General features: G+C 44.7%; 3 protein-coding genes across 3 annotated transcripts; 2 read left to right on the top strand and 1 right to left on the bottom strand.

Annotated features, from left to right (window-relative positions):
- The first annotated feature begins 3,297 nt into the window (after window positions 1-3,297).
- On the top strand, window positions 3,298-3,951 carry LOC6598080. Its single transcript, XM_002023216.2, has one exon. The coding sequence runs from the start codon at window positions 3,333-3,335 to the stop codon at window positions 3,939-3,941; it is 609 nt and encodes a 202-aa protein (XP_002023252.1). The 5' UTR covers window positions 3,298-3,332; the 3' UTR covers window positions 3,942-3,951.
- A 9,665-nt stretch (window positions 3,952-13,616) lies between these two features.
- On the top strand, window positions 13,617-15,627 carry LOC6598110 (leucine-rich repeats and immunoglobulin-like domains protein 2). The gene is made up of 4 exons (XM_002023215.2): window positions 13,617-14,467; window positions 14,583-15,167; window positions 15,230-15,427; window positions 15,485-15,627. The coding sequence occupies exons 1-4, from the start codon at window positions 13,652-13,654 to the stop codon at window positions 15,536-15,538; spliced, it is 1,653 nt and encodes a 550-aa protein (XP_002023251.2). The 5' UTR covers window positions 13,617-13,651; the 3' UTR covers window positions 15,539-15,627.
- Window positions 15,565-17,836, bottom strand: LOC6598109 (long-chain-fatty-acid--CoA ligase bubblegum-like). Its single transcript, XM_002023214.2, has 2 exons — window positions 16,728-17,836; window positions 15,565-16,664 (listed from the first exon to the last, which is right to left on the bottom strand). The coding sequence occupies exons 1-2, from the start codon at window positions 17,819-17,821 to the stop codon at window positions 15,689-15,691; spliced, it is 2,070 nt and encodes a 689-aa protein (XP_002023250.1). The 5' UTR covers window positions 17,822-17,836; the 3' UTR covers window positions 15,565-15,688.
- Between the last annotated feature and the right edge of the window lie 3,152 nt (window positions 17,837-20,988).

The raw sequence follows: 20,988 nt of genomic DNA on the forward strand, positions 1-20,988 counted from the left end.
GATCTCTCTCTCCAAAGGAACAACCTCAAGGAATTCTTCAAGATCGCCAAACAAGCGAACGAGGAGATTGTCAATGAGGAATATAAAATCCTACTTAGGAGCTACAAGAAGGAAATACGTAAGGCACAAAGGAACTCGTGGAGAAACTTCTGCTCCAACATCGAGAAAGTGCCCGAAACCGCCAGGCTTCGGAAGCTGCTTTCAAAGCAGCCCACAGTACAGAGCCAACTAAAACTAGACACCGGACAGTGGACAGAGGGCAGCAAAGAAGCCCTAACAGCACTAATGGAGGCGCACTTCCCTGGATGCACCGAGGTCACTGACGCCAAGGAGCATCAGGACCTAGCAACCGAGGAACACCACCCTCCAATAGGTCTGTTAACCACTAAGAGAATACACTGGGCCATAGACTCCTTCGCGGGCATAAAAGCACCAGGACTGGACGGGATATTCCCAGCCATGATGCAGTTGACCAAAGAGGTTATCACCCCATGGCTCCTCGCAATATACTCAGCATGCCTAAGCACAGGCTATATCCCCATCCAATGGAGAACCTCGAGAGTTGTCTTCCTCCCTAAGGCAGGAAAGTGCAGCCACGTGAGTCCCAAGGACTACAGACCGATAAGCCTTACCTCCTTTATACTAAAAACACTAGAAAAGCTGTTGGATTTGCACATCAGGAATGAGGTAGAGGGACTGATGTCAACAAACCAACACGCCTACACTAAAGGGAAATCAGTGGAGACGGCACTACACTCGCTAGTAGCCACCATCGAGAGCGCCCTTCACAACAAAAAGTATGCTTTGGGAGCATTTGTGGACATCTCAGGAGCATTCAACAACGTGGCCACAACCGCAATAACAAGTCGCCTAGAAGCGAATAACATACACCCTGCAATCAACGTCTGGATCAAAAACCTCCTAAGTTGCAGACGGGTGCAATCGGAGTGGGGCACTGCTTCCATGGTAAAGGGGGCACACAGAGGCACACCTCAGGGTGGAGTCCTGTCGCCACTACTGTGGAATCTGGTGGTCGACGACCTCATCAAGAGATTTGAAAGGAAGGCCCCAAAGATAACAGCTTATGCAGATGACATAAGCATACTTATTACGGGTGTATGTCCATCGACCCTCAGCTCCTTAATGGAACGTACACTCAGGGAGATACGTGAGTGGGCGGAAGAGGTAGGACTCAGTATCAACGCGGACAAGACGGACCTCATCCTCTTTACCAAGAGGTACAAGGTACCGATATGGACCCCCCCGAAAATTGACCAAACTAGGCTGACCCCAAAATCACAGGTGAAATACCTAGGCACAGTACTGGACAGCAAGCTGGCATGGAGGCCCAATGTAGTGGAAAGGGTGAAGAAGGCTACCATTGCGCTTTATGCATCCAAGAAGATGCTCAGCAGCACATGGGGCCTGTCACCTGCTCTAATGCACTGGATCTACATCTCGGTGGTGCGACCAACTCTGCTGTATGGAGCCTTAGTGTGGTGGCAGGCTACTGAAAAGAAGACATACCATAAGCTTATGGAGAAGACTCAGCGACAGGCTCTGCTCTGTATTACAGGGGCGCTGAGGTCAACCCCAACAAAAGCACTCGAAACCATACTCGGAATCGACCCCCTGGACATTCAAGCTCGCCTGATTGCGGGAAAGGCAGCACAACGCCTCATAGCATCAGGAAATCTATCGCCACAAGGATACGGGCATAGTTCAATCGGCAGGGAAATGACCAGATCAACTGACTACATGACCCCCCAAACTTGCCTTGACGTCAAAACAACCACATCTCTGGGACCTGAAGACTGGAAGATTGGAAGGGACCAAACTGAGCACCTCAATATATACACAGACGGCTCCAAGATGGACGGAGGAGTAGGAGCGGGCCTATACTGCACAGACCCCGAGATAAGGCTGTCGTATAAGCTACCCGACCCATGCAGCATATTCCAGGCAGAAGTTTTTGCCATCGGGAAAGCAGCGGAGGTCGCTCTCCTCACAGAACGAGCACACGATGCGGTCAACCTATTCGTCGACAGCCAAGCGGCGATAAGATCCATGCAGTCGTCCGTGGTCAGTTCCAGAAGTGTCTTGGCGAGCAGGGAGGCATTAGACATCCTAAGCACGACAAAGACAGTGCGGATCTATTGGGTTCCCAGCCACCAGGGCATCGAAGGAAACGAAGCGGCGGACGTACTAGCTAAGGAGGGCGTCGGGCTGGAGAATAGGAGAACCGAGAACGTGCCTGTCTCCCTCAGAACGCTGCAAGGCGATCTAGAGAAGCAGGCTAGAGCACAGACTGATAGCAGGTGGAGGAGTACCACCACCTGCAGAACCTCGAAGATAATGTGCAAGGAGCGCAACGAGAAACTTAGCCACTACCTACTGCACCTACCACGAAAGGACTGCAGACTGATGGTGGGAATACTAACAGGTCACTGTCTGGCGGCTGCACATGCAGCAAAGCTAGGCATCACCAACAGAGACAGTTGCAGGAAATGTGAGGAACCTGGGGCTATCGAAACCCTGGAACATCTCATCTGCAACTGTCCGGCTCTCTCAAGGGCAAGGAGGAGATACCTGGGCGCCCCAGTGTTGGCATCACTGGAAGATGCCTCCAAAAGGACGCCTCAGGAACTGCTGGCCTATGCTAAAAACACCTCGATTCTCGGGGACTTTTTAAAACCACATTAACACTCCCGCGACGGTTCATACACCCCCCCATCCGGATAACTAAGGGCCATATTGGCCTATGCGCGGCCCCGCTGAGGGCCGTCCGGGTTAACCTAACCTAACCTATCACAGGTGTCTGGATACAACATTTCGTTGCTCTGAGACCGAGGCGTTAAACAAGACGGACGGACGGACGGACAGTCGGACAAACCAACAGGCAGATATATGTACATTGCTCTATCCACAAATCTCATCTCACCTCTATACTCCTTTTGAGTATAGGGTATTACAACCCTTATCAGCGAAATCCTGCACACGACATGTATTGCCTTTTTGCAATTCTCGTTCATTTTCTTTTCCATCATGCGTTTGTGCATCTCGAGTCAAGCCTGAATATGACTTATAAGATTGATGAGAGCTATGACGTTGACCACCTTTGCTTTATATGAACGAAAACTGTGGATAATCAATTTGAAATCCAAGTTGAAAACATTGCACAACTCATTAAAGATATTCTGTGACTAATCAAACATTAAGCTCTGACCTTGAACACTCTCTATTAAATATTAAATGCCTGTCAGACACAGCCATCAATCATTTCTATTCACGAGTGCCAGCAAGTAAGAAGCCCCCAAAAGATCTCCGTCACCATGTGGAATCTAATGGCGGTTTTACCAGTAATCCTACTAGTTTTTCAAGGACTTCCAGTCCCGTCCAGCTCCGATCCAGTGTGGGGCTTAGAGTTTCTCACGAATCTAAACGATGTTGTGACAAAAAAGATCAAAAGGTCGATGGAGGAGCTTGAAGATTCCAGCATTTTAAAGGCTAAGGAAAGCTACCTGAGTCTCAAGGAGGCTGCCGAGCTGCCATTCCTCCAGCTGGATGAAAAAATCATGGCTTACAACAACTACGAGAAGGTCTATGGTGTTCGGCAGAACCCAGAGCTGGAATCAGACGCCGACAGCACCACCGAGTTGACAGAAAAGTTTCCTGTGCAGAAACGCACAATATTTACATTACTATTCGAGACGACCATTTTTGCGATCTTCTCGGGACTGGGTTTATTCGGTAGTTTAGCCAGTCGCGTTTGGAATGCCCTACTCTGTGATAGGGTAAAGGCAAATAAGCTCAAAAAGAAGATTGAAGCATTGTGCTGTTCACTCTCAAAGTTTAAGTGTAGGAGACCATCGCATAACAAGAAAAAGGATAAAGATTGCGAGGAAATACAAGCTATAATTACAGATATATATAAAGACTAATTAAACTTGAGAGGCTTATACATTTATTCCACCACAAAGAAGTTTGGAATATGAATATGAATACTATATGAATACTGACGTGTCTGAGAATCTACGAGCGGTTGGTCAACCGCGTCTAACAGGCCATTGTCAGTAATGAGAAACAGCTAATCAAACTAAAAGAGGGGGAACGTTATGAGTTGCTGCGGACACCGCAACTCTAAATTTATACCCGATACTAAGTCAGTATGGCTCTCCTCCGGCAGACGCCGCTAATATTAAACGAAACGACAAAGAGTGCGTGCGATAGAGACAGAAAATCACTCTGAGCGTGACGTCGGGCGCTGCGTAGCCACTGCAAATTGATTTGTTCCTTTTGGCTATAAAAATGATCTGATCTGATCCAGATTCAGCAATCTGATAGATATGGTCGTTATCTATGATTCTGCGTTTTTAGTTTTCTCGTATCCTCAATATTGTGGATGCAACAGATTTTCGTCCTTTGTGGGGGCGGATGGGGGTGGGGCGAGATATACTAAAAGATCTTACAGAAGTGCGGATACCAAATTTGGTTACTCTAGCGTTAATAGTCTCTGAGATTTGTGGTTGCCCCAGATTTTCGTCCTTTGCGGGGGCGGAAGGGAGTGTGTCGAAATTTTTACACAAAACGGTCGAGGTCCGATAACACAGGAGTGTGGATACCAAATTTGGTTGCTCTAGCTCTTATGGGTATTGAGATCCTTGAACTCATATTTTGCAATTGGCAAAACCGACCATGAAACCTATGTGTTAGAGAGAGACAGAGCGAGAAAGAATGAAATTGTTTTCTTGATTCTGGCTATAATAATTATACGATCTGGTTCAGATTTTGCACTCGAGAAGATATAGTCATCTTCTACGATTCTGCGTATCGTCGAAATTGTGGATGCCACAGATTTTCGGCCTTTGTGAGGGCGGAAGTGGGCGGGGCAAAGTTTTGAAATATTCTTGTAGCAGTGACATATCACAGAAGTCTGAATCCAAAACATCGTTGCTCTAGCTCTTATAGTCTTTGAGCACTAGGCGCTGAAGGGGACGGACAAACGGACGGACGGACAGACAGACAGACAGACAGACAGACAGACAGACAGACAGACATGGCTCAATCGACTCGGCTATTGATGCTGATCAAGAATATATATACTTTATGGGGTCGGAAACGATTCCTTCTGGACGTTACACACATCCACTTTTACCACAAATCTAATATACCCCAATACCCATTTTGAGTATCGGGTATAAAAATGCTGTATGCCATAAATAATTCGAGTGACGATGATTTGGATGACGGTGACAACTTGGGAGACCTTTCTTTAGTTTCTGGCGTAAATTTCTAAACTGTTCTACATAATTATTTTGTTTTCTTTTTTTGGTTGATGTAACTGTTGCGATCGATGTTTTGTTATAGTTGTGGAGAGCTGTTTTACAATGTACATTAGGAAGGTGTATCGATGTTGTGTTATTTATACAATAAAGTTGACAAGAGAAGTCTAGTGTGGTTGTGTGCATGCGTTTTACAAAGTATTTAAATAACAGAAGGTACCCTTCAAAAGGAACCAACAGAAGACTGCACCAGAAAGTAGGAACGACAAAAGGTTGCTCATCCAGACGACTTCCGATGGCACCCAGTTCCGGATAATCAAATTTCTTTCCTGTGTTTTGATTCAAAATTCCAAATTGGCTCCATAAATGAATTTGGTCAGTTCTCTAAAGAAAAGATGCTCTTTCATGAGCAGCAAATCCCTGACGCTGTGAGCTTATTCTAGCGGCTGTTTCGGGTGTTTGTAATTTCGGCTCAACAATATTAGATTGTAATTGATCAAGTGAGAAAGAATTTTAGTATACGAGTAAATCAAGAAAAATGTGATTTTTGAAGTTATCTGCACTGCATATTCCTGCATGGAAGCCAAGAATGTTCTATTTTTTGTCGATACCTTAGAAGACAGTCGTCCCATTGCAATACACATTCCTCGACTCCGAGAAAATGGAATGGAAATGAAATCCGTGTGGCATACATACGAGAACATGAGTGCCGAAATTGCACTCGCACTTGACGGTCACATTACTCATAGCGAATCGAGTAAATATGATAAATGATATGCGACTGAAGGGACTTATGCTATTGGACCCGCGATGGCCGAGGCTGCCATTTTAATTCAGGGCACGTTGATAAGGGCTTATCAGGCGATGGGGAGAAGACCGAAGCAGTCTGGCAGAACCAGGCCCAACAAGGACAAACACTTTATCGGAAATTTATTCCCTTCGATGGCTTCAAAGGAAGGCAATGGCAGGCGCACTGGTCAGCGGAAGTTTGACCAACTGCAACTACAGGGGCAGGGACATGGCACCTTTACGCGAATTTTCCATTACGCTCGGAAAGGTCCTTCTCACTCGCTCCGACTCTCGTTTACCCATTCCCGGGCACTGCTCTGTCTGTGGCGTTCTGGTTGCTTTAATGCAATAATCCTTGAATGTCGGACGCACGAACGAGTTGATAAGAATTTCAATTTTTATGACAAGTCAACCTTTCCAGCCGCCAACAACATAGCGGCCAAACGAAAAGGGCTCAATCGTGCCAATGGCGGACAATAAGAATAATGGCAACAACAACAACACCAGCAACTGCAACTGCAAAAGGTGCAACAAATGCAACAACTGCAATAATAATAACATGGCCGATTGCACCATTACCGTTACGAACACTCTCGAGTCCCTCTGCAGCTCTGCTCCTTTGTCCTTATATTTCATCCATTTACACCTGGTACTCGTGGATGTCAAGGGTATACTGTGTTCTTCAGCATGATCTGCACTTATCGATAATTATAAGATCAAGAAGCATATATATCGTTGTGCTGATCCATGGTGTATACACTCACTATAAAAAACGAGGGGGAACGTTGTGAGTTGCTGCGGACACCGCAACTCTACGGTTATACCCGATACTAAGTCAGTATGGCTCGCCTCCGGCAGACGCCGCTAATATTTAACGACACGACAAAGAGTGCGTGCGAGAGAGACAGAAAATCAGTCTGAGCGTGACGTCGGGCGCTGCGTAGCCACTGCAAATTGATTTGTTCCTTTTGGCTATAAAAATGATCTGATCTGATCCAGATTCAGCAATCTAATAGATATGGTCATTATCTATGATTCTGCGTTTTTAGTTTTCTCAAATCTGCAATATTGTGGATGCAACAGATTTTCGTCCTTTGTGGGGGCGGATGGGGGTGGGGCGAAATTCTGAGATATACGTTTTATAGTGACATCTTAAAGGAGTGTGTGTACCAAATTTGGTTACTCTAGCCTTAATAGTCTCTGAGATTTGTGGTTGCCTCAGATTTTCGTCCTTTGCGGGGGCGGAAGGGGGTGTGGCGAAATTTGGACATGAAACGGTCAAGGTCCGATATCACAGGAGTGTGGATACCAAATTTGGTTGCTCTGGCTTTTATAGGTTCTGAGATCCTTGAACTCATATTTTGCAATTGGCAAAACTGACCATGAAACCTGTGTGTTAGAGTGAGACAGAGCGAGAAAGAGTGAAATTGTTTTCGTGATTCTGGCTGTAATAATTATACGATCTGGTTCAGATTTTGCACTCGAGAAGATATAGTCATCTTCTACGATTCTGCGTATCGTCGAAATTGTGGATGCCACAGATTTTCGGCCTTTGTGAGGGCGGAAGTGGGCGGGGCAAAGTTTTGAAATATTCTTGTAGCAGTGACATATCACAGAAGTCTGAATCCAAAACATCGTTGCTCTAGCTCTTATAGTCTTTGAGCATTAGGCGCTGAAGGGGACGGACAGACGGACAGACGGACGGACGGACAGACAGACATGGCTCAATCGACTCGGCTATTGATGCTGATCAAGAATATATATACTTTATGGGGTCGGAAACGATTCCTTCTGGACGTTACACACATCCACTTTCACCACAAATCTAATATACCCCAATACTCATTTTGAGTATCGGGTATAAATATAAACTCTTATGGGTATCATACATTCGGAACCCTCGACTATTGCAATTTGACTCGTTTTGATATATATGTACGTATGTATATATTTTGGCCTGCAGTCTGCAGCTGGAGCGTTATGATTTATTGGCATGCAACACGGAGCTCTCTCCCGGAAATGTGTGTGCAGTCAGCCATTTTGATGCGAAAGAGGGTTGACTGCGGCAGCCCGGAGGCACTGTAGCAGCCAGTTGTCGCTGTTGCAACCATGAGCTCAGATACCACTCGGTTTGGTTCGGTACGGTACGGATTGCCTTTGCAAACGACTGTCAACAAATTTGCATCTCCATCCATCTGCAATGCCACACTAGGAAGCATTCCCCGTTGGCGTCTGTGTTGGGTTAATTGCTGAACGAACGGTCGTCATGGAGATTGGAAGGAAGTTTTCTGTCATGGCTGAACGGTGTGTTTTGAGGGGCAGAAGTAATTTACTGCCCTATAAAATATTAATATTCAAAATATGAAAATACAATGCCAAATACCAGCCATTGGATACTAATTAGCCCAAACGAGTAGCTAGAATAAAGCTAAAAGTTTACCAGATATACATTATAGATTTTTGGACCTACATATGATATCTATGCATCTTTCTTTATCGAAACTTTCTATTCAATTCCAAACGCACGAAAGATTAAATCTATTGTTAGATGATAAACTATTCACTACTCAAACTCTTAAGCGTGAGTTTCTTACTGATTCGAAAATTTTAGAAACCATTTTCCACCTTTTATTATAGCCCTTAATAAATTATTAAATTCCACGTGATTCAAGCATCTCTCAAAATTCATTTAGAGCTTTTAATCGTAACTTCATTTGGAATGGAAATGATGCACATGCAAAACTTTTCACTCACTTTATTTTCATTTTGTTTGGTTTCTGGTTTTTGTTAAGCCCCACACCACAAATCCCCAGAAAATTACGTCGATTATTCAATCATTTTGCTATCATCCTTTTTGCAATTCGCTTTCAGCAGTTGGCGCAGCCACCGGGGGCTGCAAATGCAGACAGACATGACTCTGATTTGTTGAAAGTTTCGTTGTCAGCAGCAATTAAAACAACAACGCCTACGCCCGCCCCCTGCTCCCACTCCCAGGAAGCCCACTAAAAAATGCACAGAAATTACGAGAGTTGTGCAGCACTAAAAGCCAACACAAAAACGGAAAACTGCAAACAAAAACCAAATTGAAGCCTGGCTTCCCACACCACCGATGGAATATGTTCGACTGGCCCTGGGACTAGACCTACGACTGGGACTGAGACTGAAACTAGACTGACCTATGGCTGGACGAAGAACTGGGACTGGGAGTGGGAGTGGGCGTGGTCCGGGAAGCGAAGGGAAAATGAAATTAAATACGGAAAAGCATGAGGGCGGAAAAGCGTCAGCCGACCAGCAAGCAGGCTGTATATATAAAGCGGAATTTGCCTGAAAGTCAGTCCGTGGCAGAGCTATTTCAGGTCCTGTCCTTGTCCGTATCCGCATCCGCATCCGCATTCGTGTCCGTGTCGTTTCCCTCGTTTATTGTCCGCATGCCAAAATTTTAACTGCACACAAAATAAATAAACACATAGATACACACGCACACATGTGCAGAAGAAATGGTTGCAACATCAAAGGCGAAAAAGGAAACCCAAGCTAAATGCAGTCCTGTGTTTCCTGTAATGAAAACTTTAGAACTTTTGCTCTTCTGTCACTTTTTCATACACTTGCAGACCTTAGTTTACAGACCATTACGTTTTTGAACCAATAGATCTGCAGAGTATCTTACGATTCGGGCCCAAAAAAAAGCAATCCTACTTGGTTTCTTGTCTTCTTTAGTTTTGTTTTGGCTTAAAAAAGAGGAAAAAAGAGATTGAGAAATTCGCATTGTGTTGCAGTGCAATTGTTGCTCCAGCAAATAAAGTAAAAATTCTATTAAAATTGAAAGGGCAGGGATTCGGCAACAAACAGTCACGAAGCGAGCTTAGCCTCTACGAGTATTTTTCTGGCCGTTGTTTGGACTTCGCCACCGGTCAGAATTGCAATTACAATGAGCCAAGGGTAGCGCAGAAGGAGCTGTGAAGAGGGATCCACGAGCCAAGGGCCATTCATGCCGGATGAGGGCTGGAACAAGAATAAACCGTATAGAGGACGGACAATGCACCTATTGAAATATTTATAGTGATAGCAAAGAAGGCGAGGAGTTTCAAATGAAGCTGATTTCTAGGGAAATTATTGTGAAATGGCCAAAATAATTAGAGCGAAAAGAAAGGTACTTAATAACTGTAAAATAATAGTATGTATGTATCTCCTCGAAACAGTTTCTATAAAGCTGTAAAACGTATGCCTTCCTTAACTTGAACGATGCTCTATATCAATCAGCCCCAGCCCCTGTACCTGCCACAGTTTCCTCTCAAATTGCACTTCAAGTTCACGTTGAACTACTGTTAGATGATATATTCCATTTATCATGTGCTGCATCCGACTTGAGCCAAATCTCCGGCAATCCGGCAACTTCATTTCGCGTAACTATCACTCATATCGTATAAGTAAATCATATGGCACTTTCCTGTTCATTACGCGAGCCAAATGGGCGAGCTCCAGCATAAAAACGAAGCAAATCAGAGAAGCTCCAAAAAAGACTAGAGCAAAAATATGGAGGAAAATTTATTTTGCGGAACTAAATTGAAATAATTTTGGCAGCTGAAATGTGTACAAAAATATTTTAATACCAGGCACACACACAAAGATGGAAGGAGATGGAGTCCCTGAAATGGAGCCGAGAGTACCGTCCCAGACTTGCTTGCAAATAAAAACAGTTTTGCCTTTCCCAACTATTCCTCCAGACCATCTGCAGTGCTTCTGGCAAATATGTTGGCTGTTCTGTTCTGTTCTGCCTTCCTCCACGACTACGGCTCCGCTGGCATTGGGCCAAGTCTTCGTAATTTCAGCTTTTTTGTCTATTGGCCAAAGGAAACTGGAGCGCAGCTAAAGCGTCGGGAAGGCAAACAAGCAAGCGGCAGGGCAGACAAGAAGTACATATTAAATTTGTCATTTTAGCACAGTGGCTGGGTCCGGCCGCGGGGGCGCGTCAGCCAAAGTTCAACTCAATTGCAGTCGTTGCAGTGGCAGTGGCAGTTGAAAAACGCATTTGCCCATGGAAATCGAACATATTTAATCGGTCTGCTAGTGAAGGTGTCACAGGGCTATCAATTAATCAATATCACTTACAGCGCGAAAGTGTGCAACGGAAACCTTCTTGAAGCTGGTCATTAGTATTAAAAATCAACCAAATATTAATACCATATTAGTTTTTAAAGTTGCTATCAGCGTTGGAGGACTGGGGTACTATTTTGATATTTAATTATTGCCTTTTCATCACCTAATCAACACAATAACCTATATTTAGTATGATGAAAAAGTACGAATAAAATTATGCAATAGATACCAATTGTGATCAACTGTTCGGAACCTTTCGGAGCAGTCAAATCATGTGTAAAAGTTTTTAGACTTAAGAGTCTTAAGTTAACTATAAAAGATGAAAGAGATATATTAATACTTTGGTTTGGCCCCAAATCAGAGCTTGATATTTAATTATTCTATTGAATACCACATCGTTATAGATTGAAGAAATACGAATACAATTTAAGGTTCGATTAAACAAATAATAGCCCGCACGCTTGCAAATTATCTCCATATGATATTAAACATTTTTGAATTGCTGATCAGATGAATGGATGAAAATATAAAAAACAATGCTCAGGCTGTGTGAATTACATAAGGATTTCCACTAAACATTCACTTGAAATGCACATATTTATGTACATATAAGTATGTGAAATATATTACAGATAAGAGTGAAGTTGCTTCCGTCCCATTGTTGCAAGCTTTTGGGAAAAACACAACAAGCTTTGTAATATTTCTTTATAGCTCGAACATTTCCTAATGAATATGAATAATCTTTTCTGAATAATTGCTTGGACCAATTTTTGTGCAAGTGTAACAGTAAGCAACAGTAAGCAGTAGTAACATGCAAGGCAGTCCAGTTGTACCGTCCAACGTATAAACCAACAAATATTCAAAATTGTAGAGCAGAAAGAAGAGGCGAACAATCCAAAGAATCCAAAAATTATGCAAAAATGTGCGTGTGAGCATGTCGCAATTGCGTGACTCGCAGTCATATATGGCAACCAGGACCTATCGATACGTTCCCACTCTTTTGTTGCAATCGTCTACGGTTTGTTCGGGCTCATCGGGTCTACCACAATGCAAACATTATCCGATAGCAGCGCTAATGCAGTAACAAGTATGTGCCAATGGTAAGCCTTTGGGTTCGCTGCCCTGGATCCAGTACTTGCCACACTTCAATATCAATTTGTAGCTCGTGCCACAGCAACAACATTTTTTGGCCGAGGCTCAAAACTCAAATTAATATGATACATAACAACAATTGTGGCAACGGGCAAATTTGTACAGTCATAATCGTTTTACTTGCCAGGTGGTTTTGGTGGTTCTGTCCGGGCTTTGTGTGGATGCCTCTGTCCTGTCCATTGGTTAAGTGCATTGCTTGTTGCGGCTTTTCCGCTACAGCCCTCTCACTCTTTAAATCTCTTGCTATTTCTCTCTCTCTCTCTCTTGGACAGCTCGAAGCTGCTACTGGTGCTGCCACACAGACATTCTCGTAATGCCGTCAAAATCCGCAGGCAAATAGGATAAAGTAAAAGTTGAAATGCAGGTGAAAAGCAAATATACAAAATAACCACACCGACATAGGACAGGACGGCATGAAAGAGACAGAAACAGAGCCAAGAGTGGGCCTGGGGGCTGGCAGTGGAGGAGATTTCAATTGTGGAAATTGCATATTTTAATTGAAATATTCATAGGTCTGTAGGAAGCACTATGAGTCTGCATTAATTTTGAGTATTTATATTTGGTTTGTAAATGTTGTTGTTTTGTTTAATAATAAATGCAGGTGTCATTGCAAAGAATACTCGTACATGCAATACACCTACGCATGCCTGAGCACATCCATCCATACGTTTCAAAGACAAGTATATGGTATATTCTTACCACATTTATGTATTAGAGTAAAATGCATATATTCAATTTCGCAAAAATTACTTCCAAATACATACATTGGACAATTTATAAAAATAATTTACCTTAATAAGCTGGATATGAAGTAAAGGATAGTAGCGATAGTATTGATCTAGTTACGTCTACACACTTTTATTTCTAAAGAATTATATGAGTGTGCGAGTATAAATACTATACGAAGAGTTGGGAGCTACGAGAACTATGATATGACAAAAACATGATATCTTTTATGTAGTAAATCTCTTTTTTTTACCTGGATCCTTATCTTAGAACTTAGATATTACATTGCTCTATACAATCTGAGTTTCCCTAGAAGTTCTTTATAATTCATTGCCATAACCCACATTTTCCGACCTGATGCATTTGGCGAGATCTTGAAACGGTAGGCATGTATGTTTTTCTTTTTTACTGGAAGCGGAGTAAATATTGTCTTCGGGCAAACGTCGGGTAGTTGATCAACAGATTCACTATCTTGACGGGTTGTCAACTGGCTCCACAAGCAGCTGCAATGATATAAGGCCCTGTAGTTACAGAAGCGCCGAGCCATTGGGTTAGTCTCCAGCGAAATGTGCCACGCGGTGTACCAAATATTATTCTGGCTCTGGATGCTGCTTTACAGCGGCTCCAGGGTCAGCTGCCTGCAAATGAGTAATTGCAACAAAACAGAGGTGACGATGATCCGGGGAATGGAGCTCCTGACATCACTGACTCTCAGCAACTGCAGCCTGCCGCACCTTGAGAACGCTTTCTTCATGCGATTCGGCCACCTCCTGCACCTGGAGCTGCAACATAGTGGTCTGAGTAGCTTGGAGGACTTCTCCCTGCATAGTCTGCCGCGGCTGCAGTCCCTCTCGTTCGCCCACAACAGCCTGAGCAAACTGAGATCGTGGTCCAGCGAGCCCTTGGAAGCACTTGTATCCCTGGATCTCAGTCACAACAGGCTGTCCAGCCTGGACGCCCACAGCTTCGTGCTCTACCCCCAACTGCAGATGCTCGACTTGGGCTCCAATCAGATCAATCAGATCGCAGATGACACCTTCTATGGCCTCTCGCACTTGAAGCATCTCCAGCTCAATGGAAATCGAATGATGCTCATCGATGGCAGCCAGTTTCACGGCCTGCATCGTCTTTCTAGTCTGATGCTTCAACATAATCTGATCGAAGGCGTAGATCCAGGCGCCTTTGAGAGCAATACACATCTACGAAGTCTCCGTCTGGACGGGAATTTATTAAACTGTCTTCAGTTCCTCACCCAAAGCGGTCTTGCTCGGTTGGTTCATCTGAATCTAGCGAACAACCTACTGAGGAAGCTGGAGCCGCAGGGATTTGTGACAAACGTTGAGCTCCAGGACCTGGACTTGAGTCGCAACAATTTTACTGAACTAACGAAGGAAAGCTTAGTGGGATTGGATTCCTTAGAGGTGAGTGGTTATGAACGGTCAATAAAATAGACTACAGATTGTTCTTTGTTCCAGTACGAAAGTTGTAAAACTTGTTATAACCTCTGAGCCTTTATGCCTGATCCTCCATCCACAGCGACTCAACATCAGCCACAATATTCTCTCCCATATCGAGGATGGCAGTCTGGAATCGCTTGCCAGCCTGCTCCAAGTCGACGCCAGCTTTAATCAACTGACATCCGTATCGGAAAGTTTGTTCCATGCCAACACCCAACTGGAGGAGATAATTCTCTCCCACAATCGAATCAGAGATATATCGCCCAAGCTGATGCAATATCAGACGCATTTGAGGCATCTAAAACTGGACGGAAATGCTCTTATCGAAGCCTCTTTTCTTCAAAGACTGCCGCCAGCCCTAAACCGTCTGTCCCTGATTGTGGATCTCAGCTCGAATCGCCTTCAATCGGTCAATTTGAACAGTCTGCTTCATTTCGGGCACATCAATCTGGCGGATAACCACTGGAGTTGTGCCTGGTTGGTGAAGAATTTGCTACTTAGAGCTCCTCCTTCCCTCAACTTTGCTCGGAACTGGAGCCTCTTGAGCGATTGGAGCGAGGACTTGACTAAGGTTCAGGGCATAGACTGTATCGAGGACGCACGCAACCGTTCGATTGTACTCCTGAGTATCGGCGAGGTTATCCATAGCAAAGTTCAGTGTGCGGTAAGTCCAATCGAGATCCCATAAGTAGATCACATCTATAAAAAATTACTTTGGGTGAATAGAAATCGTTTGACGAGCTAAATCCAGCGCCACCGCCACTGACATGGCCCAAGATTCCCACAGACCGCTTTGACTCGCGATCGGTGATCATTTGGATGCTGGTGGCCATAGCAATCACCTTTGCCTGTCTGCGTTGGCTTAGGCGCTTTGTGGATCGCAAGGAGCAGAGTAAACGGAAACTGAAGGCCATCAATGAAGTGGTCAGTTGATATACCGGATCTCTTTTGAGCCCACACTTAACCGCTTCTATACTTCAGTACATTAGCAAAATGGAATCGCAGCCCATCAGACATGATCGCGAGAGATCATAGTCCACAGTCCGTAGCAACAACTTCAATTCAACAAAGCCAATATATAATATAAATATTAGTGTCTAGAAGACACAGTCTACACAACTACATGTGCCAAAGTTCATTAATATATATAAACCTAAACTAAGAAATCGTCTTAAAAGCGAACTTTCAGTTATACAAACGCTCAATGATCTGGGCGTACTTGGCATGGACTATGTTGCGCCTAATCTTGAGTGTGGGTCCCAGCTCGCCGGTGGCCAGGGAGAACTCGTGCGGCATGAGGGCGAACTTCTGCACCCGTTGAGCACTCGAAATGGAATTCTTGTTTGCCCGCTTGATGCCCGCCTCGATGGCCTCCAGGAGCTTTGGCTCCGCCGTTATCTGCAGAGCCGCCGACATGGCAGCCGTGTCGTTGGGCAATTGCAGGTCTGCAGGAATGCTCAGAAGCTCAGAGAGACGGGTCTGATTGAGGCCCACTTCTTGCAGCCACTCGATAGTCTCCTCCCGTAGGTCGTCCAGCGGGATGCCCGTCGTGGGATCAGATTTCGCTTTCAGCGACAGCAGAACTGTGAGATACTTTCGATGGTCGCCGACCAGCAGGGCATTACTTACGCAGGGCAGCTCCTTTTTAATCAGCTCTTCGATGTGCACGGGCGGAATGTTCTCGCCGCCAGCCGTGATGATCAGTTCCTTGAGTCGGCCAGAGATCACCAAATTGCCATGCTGATCGAAGTAGCCGAGATCACCAGAGAGCAGCCAACCGTCCGCATTGATGGTTTCCTTGGTCTTCTCCGGCTGGCCCAGGTAGCCCATGAAGGTACTGCGTCCCCGCATGATAATCTCCCCCTTCCCACTAGCATCGGGCTCTTGGACCTTCACCGCCACCCCAGCAATCGGCTGACCTGAGCTGAAAAGATTCGAGATCTCCGTGTTCAGGGTGATGGCTCCGCCGCTCTCTGACATTCCGTAGCACTCGCCCAGCGCTATGTCCAGGCCCAGGAAGAAGTTCTTCATCTCATCGGAGGTGGGGGCCCCGCCAGTCAAAAAGCTTCGGCAGTGATCCAAGCCCATCATCTGCCGAATGGGTCGGATCATGCGTGAGGCTAACCAGTATTTGGTAATGGCGTAGATCGAAGGCTTCTCTCTGCAAAATGGCGAAAGTTAGTAACCCTTCGGATCCACTTCGAATTGAAGTTCCAAAACTCACCCAGCCATCACGGCCAATTGGTATTCAGCCACCGCCGCACGGGCCTTGGACAGCAGCAGTCTCGAATAGGGCTTGGCCTTGGCCTCCGCGGCCACCAGACGCTCCTGGAACTTTTCGAAGACCCGCGGCACACCGAACATACGCGTCGGCTTGGCCTTCTGTAACGTTCGCACCAGAGTTCCCTTGAGCGCATCCTTGTCGGCAAATGTCACACAACCTCCGTGTTCGAGGCCAAGGAAGACATCGAATATTTGGGCAGCGATGTGACTGAGGGGTAGAAAGCTGACCATGCGCTCCTCGCCATCCTGTACGTCCTTCATGCTGGCAGATGCGGACTTCGCATTGAAGACAATGCTGTCGTGGGTGAGCATCACCGCCTTGGGCAGACCCACAGTCCCGGAGGTGAAGATCAGCATGGCGCATTCGTTGGCATACACCCGACTCTCTCTTTCTAGTAGCTCCTTCTTTAGATCGTTCGAGTAAGTCTTCTCCTCAAGCTGCTTCCAGCTGTAGTAGCCCTCCTCTTTGTCAACGAAGGCTTCATAAGGTCCGTGCAGTTGAATGACTGTCTTCAGGCGTGGCAGTGTGTCCTTGATGGCTCTCAGCTTGGCCATCTGCTGGGAATCGTCCACAACACAGACCGTGGCCTCGCTGGTGGCCAGCACATGACGCACAGCCTCCGCCGAGTTGCTGGGATAGATACCAGCCACCACGGCACCAGCTCGCAGGGCTCCCAGCTCGGCAAAGAACCACTCGGGGCAATTGAAAGCCAAGACGCCAAGCGAGCTGCGTTCCTCCAATCCGACATTAATCAGCATCAGAGCAGTCTGTTCCACTCTCCGCTGATAATCGGCATAGGTCAAGGTGGTCCACCCGTCCCCCCCCGTTCCGGGCGTCTCCCAGACAAGGGCTGGATGCTCCGCGTACTGCTGACACACATCCTGGAAGCGTCGGGGTATGGTCTGTGGTGGCAGCTGGGACAAGGCACTGGTCCCACCCACATCCAGACACAGCTTGACAGCCCCATGAAGCGAGGTACTGGTGTAGCTGGTGGCAGGCTTAAGGTTTCTCCGCTCCAAGTCCATGTCGTTCATCCTGAAGGCGTGCCCGTCAAATAAACTCCGGGCTCTTAGAGCGGCCGCTATTTAAAGCATCGGTCCATGACGTTGATAAGACTGCCCAGCATCGGTTCGGATCGCTTAGCAGGCAATGACGTTGTGGTTTCGAACATCGGGCGAACAAGGGCAATAAATAGGTTACCGGCTCCAGTAATCTCTCGAGAAGCCAAGCCGACGATTAGTCAACAACTCGGTCTTTGATCTGGTATGTTCTTCGATTTCATTGACTGACCTTTAGACACATGTTTGCTCCGGTTTGTTCTGGCAGATAAGCCTAAAATGTAGTATTGCGTCTTGGTGTGTATGATCTTGGTTCCGTCTAGGCGGGACACACGCGTCTTTGCCAACAGACCAAAATTCTGTTGCAGATTATAAGTGTCATAGGTTAAACAAAATTGTCTTGTTTCCATATGTATTTTCTGATGTCAGGCAGCGTTTAATGAGCTAACCTCAAAAAAAAAAAACAGAATAAAACAAGGAATATGTTTCATTGATTAAAAGATTCATTAAAGACTTTCAAACATAATAGGACCCCAGTCAAGGATATTTTTTAATTTAATCATTATTTTTTATTATTCATTTCAATTCATATATTAAGATAACATTACATATGTATCTTTATAACCCCTTTTATAATGAAAATACTCCGTTTTTCACTTTAAGAATAATATAATAAAAATAATATCAAACTTTTAAAGTGATAGAAATTCTCAAGAGGAGATTAAAAAAACAATATCATTTTGCCAAGCCAAATAATACGTAACTTGAATATTATTATTTTTTCAGAGCAACAACAAACCAATTCAATTTATTGTCTTGATCTGAGGTTATAAGATTGGCACATATACAAATAATTGGTGGTATAAATATGTAATTTAAATGTACATATGCACACATATGTATGTATGTATGTATGTATTCATGTATCTGGCAAATGTTTATTACCGACGTGGTCCAGGAGAGATCAATTAAGAAATATAATAATATTATTAAGTATATTTAATCTACTTTTGTATTCAGACTTTCTTAATAGTAAGTTCTTTAATTTAATCCGAAACTGACCTTAGACAAGCAGCTGGGAGATCGAATCGATCGAATGGCAGTGGACATTCCCGCCCATATACAGATAAACCCCATGCAGCCGAGATACCTTCCAGGTAGCGCATACCGGGACATGTGTGCTCTTTGTAGCTCATAAAACATCGTACATGAGGGTTTTACCCCCACCTTAGCCGAACCGGGCTTCCCAGTTGGTCACTCACTCGCAGTCGGGCGGATTAGGCGCGGGGGCCGAAGCCCGCACACATGGGCACGCACTTCGGCGTCGCATAAAGAGAATTGAAAATAGGCGGAGCAGAGAGAGAGAGGACAGAGAAAAAAACTTTCCCACAGGCCAGCAACAAATCGCAGTAGCAGTAGCAGTCGCAGTCTCAGTCGCCGTCAGCGTCTCAGCTGCTGTCGGCCGTACGTTTGTTCGTTTTCATTCGGCTGCGCCTTGCTGTGCGCCTGGTCCTCCAACAGTCATTTTTTGTACAAATTTATAATTTATTGTTTAATTTATTTTATTGCAAAATGTCAAAAGCGTTCCTGCCTCTCGCCACACTGTGTGTGTGTGAGTGTATTTGTGCGTGTGCGTGCAGCAGTTAGAACTGCGTTTGTGTGTTGCTTTCGAGCGAGCTGGGCTGGGGCGCAGTGGGGAGCTTACATACTCATATGTTGGGGACCGCCTTCTGATAAGCGATAAAACGATATATTATTAACCCAATTGTAATTGTTGCAATTTGTATTTTGCAGCTTATCTTTTGTTATGCGCGCAACAACAACATTATTATGAAATTATTTACCAAAGAACAGCAGCTCATGAATCGGTAACAAGTGTAAACCTTGTCTATGGGTCGACGGGTGTACGGCGTGCGGTTCCGAGTGGAATGGGGCTTTTATTGCATCAAAACTACAACACAAATAGTTGCAATATTGAGCTTTCTTTTTTTTCTCACTTCCTCAACTATAAATACATATGTAACTATGTAGCTACACATAATATATACATATGAATATGTGCACGTATGTACATATACTTTAAGTTGTATGTTCTGCTGCTCGGGCGAGTGTGAGTGCGACAAGTGTAACGGTACATGAGAATAATATCGGGTAGCGTAAAGAAAACATATAAAAATTCGAAATACATGTGGAACACATAGGCATGTGGAAAAGAAGAGCTCACCTCAAATGCGAACTAGCAATAAAGCTAACAATAAAATGGACATTGAACCTGCATCGAATAAGGTTAGGGTGGTTCTTAAAATATAAGTCTATTATTCACATAGTATACATATATGACAATTTTTTGATACTGGAGGGGATTATTACATAGCAAAGACCAATTGTGTGGATGTATTACCCACCAATATAATTTCAAAGCAACTCAAGTCTACTACCGCCCATCATCCCACGGCTCATTCACACCACAAGAACTATAAAGGTCCACCCTAAAGACCTACATTGTTGAGGCTTGTTTGATCTGGCTCTCAATGAATGGTCGGCCACTAAGAAAGCACACGTCATGCAATTACAGGACGACTGAAGTCTAAATACGACACCTTACTGAAAGGGCTGAGATCAAAAGACTTCAAGTGGTGTCAAGTGTGAGAGGGACACAATTTATCATGTATAATAACGGAATAAATACTATACCAATTCGTTCCAAGTGTCTATGCCATAATAACAATGCAAGAAACATATGAACCAACCTGCTACCCATTATACGAGTCATCAGATCCTTACATCAATATTTTCATAATGCTTTTATGCTCGGTAGTCAAATGAGTGTCTTTGTTTAAACTTTGGTCTTCCACTGTACATGTTCACATTATAAACCCAATTGACACGCACTAGAAGAGTCTGATACGTATAAAATGCGATTTGCCATATGTTGGGCTGTGGTCATAAGAATCCTAATATGCATACCCACACTGCTGCCACACCAGACAGGGTACATCGGTTTCGGCATGTGTAACAATATGTTTTGTACATATTTACACGCACCACAACGTGTGTGTGTATGCATGACCTAATGTGTGTTCTCACTGATTGTTCGAGAACGGGGTGGGGGAGAGAGCAACAAAAGAGCATGAGCATGTGCA

This window comes from Drosophila persimilis, unplaced genomic scaffold (genome assembly GCF_003286085.1).
Source record: "Drosophila persimilis strain 14011-0111.01,24,50 unplaced genomic scaffold, DperRS2 tig00000124-arrow-pilon, whole genome shotgun sequence".
NCBI classification, from domain to species: Eukaryota; Metazoa; Arthropoda; class Insecta; order Diptera; family Drosophilidae; genus Drosophila; species Drosophila persimilis.

Coding starts and splice junctions, on each gene's coding strand:
- LOC6598080 (XM_002023216.2), top strand. CDS start 3,333: ATGTGGAATCTAATGGCGGTTTTACCAGTAATCCTACTAGTTTTTCAA.
- LOC6598110 (XM_002023215.2), top strand. CDS start 13,652: ATGCTGCTTTACAGCGGCTCCAGGGTCAGCTGCCTGCAAATGAGTAAT. Junction 15,168..15,229: donor ATAGCAAAGTTCAGTGTGCG/GTAAGTCCAATC, acceptor TTGGGTGAATAG/AAATCGTTTGACGAGCTAAA. Junction 15,428..15,484: donor TGAAGGCCATCAATGAAGTG/GTCAGTTGATAT, acceptor TCTATACTTCAG/TACATTAGCAAAATGGAATC.
- LOC6598109 (XM_002023214.2), bottom strand. CDS start 17,821: ATGAACGACATGGACTTGGAGCGGAGAAACCTTAAGCCTGCCACCAGC. Junction 16,665..16,727: donor CAATTGGCCGTGATGGCTGG/GTGAGTTTTGGA, acceptor GCCATTTTGCAG/AGAGAAGCCTTCGATCTACG.